Raw genomic sequence first — 10,495 nt, forward strand, 5'->3', positions numbered from 1 at the left:
GACATCCAGTTTTAAACAGTCCCCAAAGCAAATACTAGAGGTGACCTTGAATCTAAACCTCTACCACCAGTTTCAAGGTTTGGAGGGACAGATAAATCCCCAGGCCTGGATTTATCTCTGATCTTTGTTCCAGGACAGATCTTTTACTATAGGCACTGTACCAGTACACAGACTTTCTCTCTTGTAGTATAGAAGTATATCATGTCTTATCATGCTTAGATGTTGATCTGATTTAACTACTGGTATGGCAAAATCAACAACAACAAAAAAAAACCTTCCCTTGGAAAATCAGGGCTAGCAGAGAGCTATAACCCCAACAGGTAATGCCAACCAAGCTGATTTGTGCTGAAATCCCTTGCAGAGCACCTCTGTGAGCTGCTCGGCTAGCAGGCTGAGGATACAAAAATCTTCTTCAAGTGACTGGACTGAAGGTAAAATCCTGTGGGTCAACCTGCCATAGCAGAAGAGACCCCATTACAGCTTCATTCAGTTCCACATGAAAAAAAGCACTGCATGACCGAAGCTTACGCCAGTGCAACTGGTGCGAGATCTTCTAGACTCATTAAACTGCTTTTACAGTAATTTTGCTGACATAGCTGACAAACGAAAACACGCAGTCAAACCAGCAACGCTCACGGGTACTTTTGCCAGAGAGGGGGATTTCTCTTCATAAATCTCCACAGGGAGAGGGAACTGAGGCAATGGAGAGAGGAAGAGAAAGTATGTAACTCCAAAATATTTCTGCTAGTTTAGATTTCAGCCAGCTTGGCAAGCTCTTTCACGATGTTTGAACACAACAGAACCTGAGTCACTAGCCTTAATTCGGCTTCAGGCCTTCCCTGCCTCTGATCCCAATCCAAGTACTACTTTCACAAGACCTTTATCAAACATTAGCCCTGGCTACTCCATCCGGGTGAAAGATATCCTCAGCTGCCTTGTCTTCTCTGGTAGGGGCAGTGTTATGGCCTGTCTAAACTAATAGCTGACAGTTCCTAGAGGTATTTACATAGTTGAAGCTGTAGCTTTAGATGTGTCCCAACTACTTTTGGTTGTAAAACATGATGGACCTGAGACACAGTGTCATATTCTTAGATACGCTCCACTTCCCCTGCCAGTTCTAGTAAAGACTTTTTCCTAAGAGTAAGAAAAATATTTGCCCCAAGGTGAAGCGAGATGCTGCTCTTAAGGAACTAGATTTTATTTTGTACCAGCTGGGATTTGGCCACCTGTAGGAAGTACAAACAACATCTTTCTTCTTTGAAAGTAGTAGAAGGAAAGAAATACCACATCTGAAACACAGCAGTGGAAAAAAACCCAATGGTTGAAGGTGCAGGAATGGACAGTAGCACATGTGGGTTGCTACAAAGCATTCTGGGTGAACCAAAGAAAGTTTCGTTTTCACCAGTTAAGAAAGCGCAGCGAAATTACTCTTGAGGCCGAAGGGATTTTACCCGAGTCCAACAGTTATTAGAGACAACTGGAGAGCGACCAAGGAGACGGAAGAGTCTCCTTACCTTACAGCGGTTGCGGAGGACACGAAAGACTGGCGCATTTCATGCCGCAGCCCTTCCTTCCCTCCCCCAAACTGCACCTGCACATCAAGAGCAAATCGAAACCAGTCTATTCTAAACCATGGTCTCATTTATTTTGAGGGACCCAAAGCGAGAGCGAGGCTGATACAGCATAACCAACCGAGAAACTTGTTTCTCAGCATGATTGCCCCTCTCTGGTGGCAAAGTCCTGGCTAGTACCTTCAGGATCACAAAGCTAGCTGAAAGTAGGACAGGCCCATTAAGCTCCCAATCCTTCTTACACAGCCACAAGAGTTTGCACATGTCTTTCTCCTTTGGGTTTTAGCCAGAGTCCAGCCCTTTTGGGCACCATAACACAGCTGAATGGTTTAGTTCCTTTTGTTCCAGCTGACAAACAACCTAGCCCTCCCCCGCCAGCAGCAGTACAACTGGAGCTAGGATTCGTGTGTCCTCTGAGCAAGGATACAGGCTTTGTGCCTTGCTGAGCTGTCTTTGCAAGGACTGCCAACGCTCACAGCTGATTAAGCCTGCAGTGCTGCTTTCTGCTTTTTCCTGCTCACAGACAGATGTCAGAAACAAGCTAAGCGAAACAGCACACGCAGCTAGAGCTCTGCACCTAGGAACATTAAAGCAGACTATTAGGGATTAAATAAATTAAACCAGAGGGGAGCTTAACACATTCTCTCTAGGCTTTATTTCTACCTGGCATGCAATTCTGAGTGAGAAACATCCCAGCCTTTCAAGAAACACTGTATTCTGGCTCAACTCAGTACAGGAAGGATTGTATTTAGAAGGCTTTTGCCACCACCACGTGGCTGAAACCGTGACTGCAACCCACCAGCTAACTGGAAGTTCAAACAGGGGCAAGTGTTCATAGGTTTTAGAGCCTGTGTCACATTCCTAAACAAAGAGCATACAAATAATTATAAAATATTATACATTTTATTAACTTAGAACTCCAAAACACACAATCTGACTTGCAGTAAGAATAAGGCATGAATTACTGCTGATAAGAACCTATTAGTTTAGGGATTATACACAGCATATGGCCACCTTGCAAGAGACGTGTTTTATGTATGCTGCTATAGTCCAGTCTGCTGTGTTTCATCTCTGATCAGCTCCAGAATGCAGAGCCTCAGCCCTATGGATGCTGGAGGGACAAATGCACTCCTGCAGCTCTCTGGAGCTGAGCTGCCCAATTTGCAGAGGCTTGCTGTAGGCCAGCAACAGCACCTAAGCTTAGATTTGGCTCTCTGAGAGCACAAGAGAAAAACTATTCTGTGGCTCTTTACTTTGGGAACAAAGATTGATTTCCACTAGCAGCTGCATGTTTCTCCTCCTGTGGTCTGCCTGCCATGGCTTTAACACACTAAGTGCTGCTACACTCTCAGTTAACAGCCCTTTCACCTCTTCATTTCCTGACTCAAAAGGAGGTTTGACCTCTCTGGAGAATTATTTCTTGATCTGCAGGAACTGACTTGCAGCAGAGCAGTCCACAGCTGCCAAATCACAAGCAAAGACTAGAGCTGCTTGTTATCCTGGGCTTGAGAGATGGAGCTTTTTTGTTTTAAACATCTTAGAGAAATCTAAAGTGCTAGATTATCTTTTTTAGTCCCTTCCTCCCCAGTTAGGTATCAGGCATGGAAATATGGAGCCCTTCACTGGCCAGATGCTCACACAGCTGGATCATTAACTGCCAATTGCAGTCTATCTAGAAGCTGCAGGACAGCCTTCCTTCCCCATTATTCTCTTGGTGGGGAGAAAACCTGGCAGTGAGGTTTCACATTAGTCCAAGGTGCCGTATTTCAATTGAAAGGAAGCAGAAGCCTGCTGCTTCTTCTCTAGTACTTCAGGGACACTGAAACTAAGATACTCAACCACGGCACACAGCATTTGGGATACTGACCTGTTCTTCTGATATTCTCTCAGTAAAACACGTGGCTCCTGGCCACTTGCAAAGTGGGTGAAACTCAAACTTGATCATGAAATGGGATTCAGAGGTAATAATAGATAGGAACCCCCAATTCAAACTGTCTTCCCCCCAGCAGCTATACCTTATCTGTTGAACAGGAATCAAGCTTTTCTTGAGATATTAGCAACTAGTAACAGCTCTGGATGAGTGGTCATAACAAGTCAGGCAAAAAAGCTTCCCAATGTGATTTCAACTACAGAAGCTTGAATACCCAAAGTGAAAAAAAAAGACCAAAACCGATGAATGTGGCTGAATTCTCACAATGAGAAGCTAGTCATCAGCAGACTTCCTCATCAGTGTGCTAAAGGACAAGGCAGAAACTCCTGGTATGTGACCAGCACAGATCTGTAACATCCGGAGAAGTCGCTGAGCGGTGGCATTTCGTATCCCTTCCAACTGGAAACAAAACCAGAGGAATTATTTAACCAAGAGAAAAGAAGAAAAGCAGTGCTTAGCTACAATAAAAGAAAGAACTGGAAACAGCATTAAGTATGGTTCAGATCTGCTTACTACAGAAATTCTCAAAGAGGGCGATTTATTCCCCTAATGTTAGGGAAGGTACAGCGTTGTCAGCTGAAAACCCTGAAGGGCTTGCCAAAGGCACAAATATTACCTGCGGGTAGGGAAGCAGCCTCTGAGGGTAGAATGATGAGTACACAGAAAAGTGAAGTATGTTACCACTCAACGCCAAACTCTCCCTCCAGCTTTTCAGACCAAGCAGGTACTTGGAAACTGTGTTATATCAAATGGCAAAACAGTCTGTGAAGCAACAAAGCCTGGCTAACAGGAAGCATTATTATGTGGGCAAGAGTCACACGGCAAATAACAGCTCAGGGGCTCCCAGGAAGACAAAAACGCCTCAAGGAACAAACGTACCAAGGCTTTGCATATCAGAGAAGTCTTTGTTAATTTAGACTTGGGTTCCTGAGGCTTTGAAGTAGCACAGGAAGGAGCAGGTAATCGAGAAGACTCATTTCAAGGACAGTGAGACTCCTGTACCTCTACTGTTCTTGTAGAAAGAGACTGGTCCCTGACACTTATGCATATGTACATGTATTTATCGCTAATGTAACAATGTTCCTAAAGATCAGAGAGGAGTAGAATTCACAAATCCCTTTAGACACCAAATAAGCTCCTTACCTCCAGCTCACAGAATAGCACAGGACTGCAGTAGACTTCTCCCAGTTTCCAGATGGCATTCATTTCTACATTGCAGTAATTCACCCTGCCAACTACAGAAAAAGTTTTCCCACATTACAAGCCCCATAATCAACATTCCGATAAGAAAAGTACCAGGAATTTCCACATCCACTAAACAATCCAGAGCTAATTTTGAGAGCACCATAGAAGGCAAAGCAACAGCGAGCAATACAAACAGAATGGTACAAGATTCACAATGGAATTAGCACAGAAATTGTTCATAATACTGACAGCAGGAATAGTATCGCCACATTACTGCGTACTGTAACATTAACATTTTGGATAAGTACACTATCAGCAGGGGCAGAGTCTTCTACTCATTAATCAGAAGCTCATGTGGTATCACAGGGTGATGTCTCCAAGGACTTCACTCCATCAGGACAGTCATAGCACAAGACAATGCCAAGAGTCTTTTCCACCCCAGAATTAGGCCTCCTGACACCCAAATTCCAGGGACACAGCACCTCTGTTACAACCCTGAGCACTATAGACTGGCCCCTCCAGTCCCTCAGAGCTGAAGTAGGGAGGGTATGCAGGAAAGCACCCTCTCTGCTTTTGGGAAGGAGAGCCAGCGGGAAGGAAGAGAGATTAAAGGCAAATTGGAGCCAGACATCACACAGCAGGGATATCAGTCTTGTATTAAAACTATACTTAATAGTTTAGTAGCTCATCCATTTAAATTCATTTTATTACCACAGTGTCATATGCTCCTCACTGCTCATTAAGATTATCATTAAGACAGATCTGCAAGAGCAGATAACAGACTTCTGCAGCGCACAGGAAAAAAAAATAATAAAAAAAAAAAATCAGTGACATAAATCATACTGAGGGATTAGGGACAGAGAAGAGAGTTCTGACTGGAAAAAACAGAAAGGAGAGATCAAGCGAGCACAAGGAGAGCGCCATGTTTTATCTAAGAAAACAATTTTAAAAAGAGAGATGAATTCAGATATAATTTAAACAAAGCTTTTGACAAAGCTGCTGGTTTCCTTTGGTTTGTTTCAAGTTAAGTCACTGCCCCATTTTAAGGAAAGCTGTGCTGCTCGGAGAGAAGGAAGAGGGCAGATGCCATACGTACCCCCAGTGACAAGAAAGCACACTTTCCCCAGGAAGAAGTTGGCATCCACATGAGCTAGGGAAGCTTCGACATTCTTCAAGCTGTCAGAAAAGCACAGACAATCCAGTTGGACAGGGAGGTAAAACCAGTACAGCATAAGAACAAAGGGAATAACTTTCAGAAGCACAATTAGTAAACCAATGATGTTAACATTTGCTGATCTGTGAGCTGGCAGAGTTATGCTCTATGCTAAAAGCATGGCAGCAGAGACCTCTGCAATACCCACAGCTGTTTAATAACTCATAACATATCGTTTCTACTCAAGACTCAACAGTTAGACTTAGTTTGAACTGTGTCCTCCATGATTTGCGGACACTAAGCATCTGAATTCATTAACATCCAATGAAACTTCAGCACTACTTCGGCTCTTTCAGAAGAACTAGCCCACACATTTCTGCAGCACCATCTGTGCTTTAAGTATGCAGCTGGGCCTGTCATTTTTGCTAAATGAGAGCCCAGGATCATCAGTCACAAGTTAAGTAATAAAATGCTGACTTTTGTGCCTTAGTAAGTCTTTACTTATGGCCTGGGGACACAAATATCATTTCTACAAAGATGAGCACAAAATGAGAGAAAAGGGATCAATCCTTGCAGATCTTTCTCTTTTGCCTAAAGATATCCATAGTGCTGATCCCACCAGTATCAGTGAACTGGGGACACCGGATGGTTATTAGGTAGCACTACCCAACACGCATCAGCCAACTGCATATTACAGAACTTAACAGCCCCACCATCCTTTCCATCTAATTTTACAGACAGCATCTTTCCAAAGCTCAGTTCAAATCATCCCATGTCTGGATCCAAGAATAAAATCTGCCTTATCTGCTATGGTAACTTATTGCACAACAAGCATGTTATTGGGCAGAACAGTTCAGTCCTAATCCATTGCTGGAGGCCAGAAAACCACTGTATATATTACTAAGCTGTTCCACCACAGCAAGTCTTGGGTTTGAAGTCCACTCTTCAGCAATTCTGACCCAGTAAAAATGTAGATTTAACCATCAATCCAAGGGAAAAAAAAAAAAAAAAAAATCAGTTTCCCCTCATATTTTTACCCTTCTTTTACCTGTATTTGCTCTTGATGTCAATCATGAACACAATCAGATCTATCCTGGGCCGAAGGTGATCCCTCTCTGCAGGTAATGGGAGGGATGTAGTAAGGTGACTGAAAGATAATAAATTTGCCGGTTTAACCAATAGCTTGGCAAGGCAGTATCCATTTAACCAAAACCACAGAATGATTGCAGTTCGTCGTGTAGCAAGTTACCAGGAAGCTGGCTAATTACTAAATATGTAGGCACTGAAGAGACACTGTGATTCTTTAAGAGGTGTTCTCATATCTTAAGCCTACTCATAGTTGTCAGCAGCCACAATGACATTTGCTAGACAAGGTTGTTTATAATGGGAAGCTTTTTAGAGCATAACAAGACTCAAAGAAACATTTTCTCCACATAGATCTGTATGGCAGTCATTTATTTGTTAAGAAAAATTCCTTTCTAACAAAGTGAACCCCATGCTTTACTGATATATTTCACTGCCAAGTTTGAGTTAAAATGCATCAGTGCTTTCCTGTGACATGATGATGCTCATATGCTCACACAGGAAAGGCTACCTTCTCAGGTGTCCATGTTACAGAAAAATGTGTTGTATTTGCAGAACCTTAAACCAGAAATCTATCACTAGTATAGCTTTATAGATGAAGTTATAGCTCAGAAAGAGCTTCTATTATACCATTACCTTCCTTTTTATCCCTTTCACTGTGTCAGGAGTTATTAGGTTAGTTCAGGTGTCCTTCTAGACAATACCACCATTGCCAATACAGCTGTTGGAAGAAGAATTACAGGCTGGGGATTTTTGTGTCTCTCCCCACTACCAAAAAAAAAAAAAAAAAAAAATTTAAAAAAAAAAAAAAAAAGACACTTCAGTAGTGCATGTCTGGGCCTTCCACAGGAAAGATATTATCAGTACCTTATCTTTGGAAGATCATCTGACAGATTGGACACAGAAATCCCAGAATTTCAGTCTCTCTCACGATCTACTTCCTCTATGGAAGTCAAGAGAGGAACACTGATTTTGCTTAAAGTGGTATTCCCCAAGGAGACCAATTAAATCTTACAGACTTAACAGTTTTCCACAACAGCCACAGACCACATTACACATTCCCTTCTATTAGTCATACGCAGTTTGCAGTTTTGTCTGCCAGTTTCCAAATAAAGGTGTTTTGTTTCCTATAAATAAGGAAGGTATGTTTTAACAAAACCATATTGAAACGAACACAAGATATGAACAAAGTGGCTTGAAAGACACACTGCAACACAAACAAGTTTATAAATTTAAGGTGAAATTTAGGGAGAAGCTGTGGTGAAAGAGAAGTATCAGATCTCATTGTCTGGGGGAAAAAAAAAAGAAAAAAAACAACCAGAAAAAAACCCAAACCGCTCCATGATTTGGAATTCTACTGTATTTAAACCAACATCACTAGGTGATGTCAGCAGCCTCCGGATATGCGCTGCAGAAGCCTTTTTTTTTCCCTAGTGGCAAGGGACACAAAAAAACCCAGCCCTGCAATTCTCCCAACATCTGTATCTGGCAGATAGACTTGCCAGACAAGATGCTATTTTCTTTGTGATGTGTATAATCCCAAAGCAACACAGTGGAAAAAAAAGGTCACGGACGTCTGCTTCTCCATGGATTTCTGCTTCCTTAGTGATACTAGCACAGGGACTTATCTTGCTCTGTAGTGTGAGATAAGTTTCGATGCCCTTGGGTAGTTACCCAACTGTAGTACCAGTAGCCATCTAGTTATGGCACTCCACAGCTCAACAAAGGCTGCAGGACTTGCATAGAAAATTGGCTAATTAATTTACTATTAGTTAGCACAAACATCCAAGATGCCATGATCAGAGCTGTACAGTTGCTCTAACTGGCTAGTAGAGCATTATCTTGGGTTTGCCTTTACTGCATAGCCTTGAATTACAGCAGCAAAATAACACAAACACCTTCTGAAGAGCTGACTAAACTAATTTGGTCTTGGCAAGAGAGCTGTCAAGGACATTGTATCATAAAAAGTTAGTTAATCAAGCTTTTAAGAGAGGACTTGCCATGCAGCTAAAGTTAAAATTCCAAATGCATCTTAATAGCTTGAGGAAGAAAAGCACGTGCATGCATACAAACCAGAAAAGGGCTATGATTAGCACCGAAAGTAATGGACATCTTTCAGGGAAACTTGTTTGCTTTCAAGTAGTTGCAAGCATTGTACTTGCCCCAGTTTGTCCCAGGATGTTTAATTCCTGTACGTTTGTCCTCCAGAAGAAAAAAATAATAAATCTGTGCTCCTCTCATACCCTTGCGATTTATTAATCAAACACCTGTGCGACATGCAAAGGGCAACGGCATGTGCAGCCGACACGATGAATTCGAGAATTACTTCCACCCCCATTTCTAGTCGTGCCCAAACTGCTTGCCCTGAAGACAGCGGGTCGCCTTCTGCAGATGCCAGCCACCTCTGCGCAGCGGTGCGCTCTAGTGTTCACAGGAGCGAGATCTTCCTTCGGCAGGAATGCCCTGCAGTCCCAACTACCAACGCCTGGGTGGAAGCTGCATTTATAAGCCATTTTCGGTGCGCCCATTTCTGGAGCGGAAACTTTTCGTGAATTCGCGTCGCAGCCGCTGCTTCGGCTCCATCTCTTGGACGCGGCGGCAGAGAGACCCCCCCGTCCCACCCCGCTACGGGCCTCCCCACCACTCACATGCTTATCTTGAAGCTTTTCTTCTCTCGGAGCATCGCCTCCGCCAGCTTCCGCTGGAGGCCTTCGTCCGAACCCACCAGCTGCGCGGACAGGAGGGGGAAAAGCACGGTCAGAGGCCGCCCGGGAGGCGGCGCCCGGCCGGGGTCAGCCCCGGGGCCCTCTGCCGCGACCGGGGCCCCTCGGGAACCGCCGCCGGGGCAGGGGGGGGGAGCGGGGCCAGCCCCAGGGGCTGCGTTTACATATCGCGGCCAGGCGGCCTGTCTCCGCGCACGGCCGCTGCCGACGGCCGTTGGCGCTGAGGCGGGGGCGCGGGACTGGCGGGCGCCGACGGTAGGACCTGGCCCTGGGATGGGGTGGGGTGGGGGGGCGGCGGCGAGGGGCGGCGGGACGCCGCCGCCGGACCTACCAGGAGGACGGCGGAGTTGAGCGCCGGGAGCTTGTCGAAGGGCCGCACCATCGCCATCTCCGGGGGAGACGGCAACGCCCGCCCGCCGGGATTCAAACCCCCGCCCCGCCCCGCGTCGCGCCGACGCAGCGCGTCGCGGGGCGAGGCCTGAGGAGAGGGGCGGCCGGGGAGCGGTCGGGAGGGGGCGCTCCAGGGCCTGACAGGGTGTTCGGGGTCCCGCAGGGCTTGACTCCGCGCTAACAGCCGCGGTACCGGTGGCTAGTGACGGTAAAGCCCCGCGAAGCAACCGTACTCCTGCGGCACCCCGGCGTCCGGGGGGTCGGCCGGTCCGGCGGCGCTTAACGGTGGCGCCAGGCGGTGCTCGAGGGTTTCAAAGGCGTGTTTCAGATGCTGGCCGCGCCTCGGCCGTCCAGGGGTATCGTGGACAGCCCTAAACTTCCGAGAAGCAAAGTCCTTGCGTCCAGAACCGGGCCGTCCCCCTGGTCCTTGCCATGAGCTGGTGTCTGTTATTTTGCTCAA

The 10,495-nt window shown here is 45.6% G+C and overlaps 1 protein-coding gene across 1 annotated transcript; it reads right to left on the bottom strand.

The window, feature by feature from the left end:
- Window positions 1–2,457: 2,457 nt before the first annotated feature.
- Window positions 2,458–10,082, bottom strand: CENPM (centromere protein M). The gene is made up of 6 exons (XM_074168819.1): window positions 9,977–10,082; window positions 9,571–9,650; window positions 6,888–6,986; window positions 5,783–5,862; window positions 4,645–4,736; window positions 2,458–3,900 (listed from the first exon to the last, which is right to left on the bottom strand). Exons 1-6 carry the CDS (start codon window positions 10,031–10,033, stop codon window positions 3,775–3,777), a joined length of 534 nt encoding a protein of 177 aa, XP_074024920.1. The 5' UTR covers window positions 10,034–10,082; the 3' UTR covers window positions 2,458–3,774.
- Window positions 10,083–10,495: the final 413 nt, after the last annotated feature.

This window comes from Numenius arquata, chromosome 2, assembly GCF_964106895.1.
Source record: "Numenius arquata chromosome 2, bNumArq3.hap1.1, whole genome shotgun sequence".
Lineage (NCBI taxonomy): Eukaryota > Metazoa > Chordata > Aves > Charadriiformes > Scolopacidae > Numenius > Numenius arquata.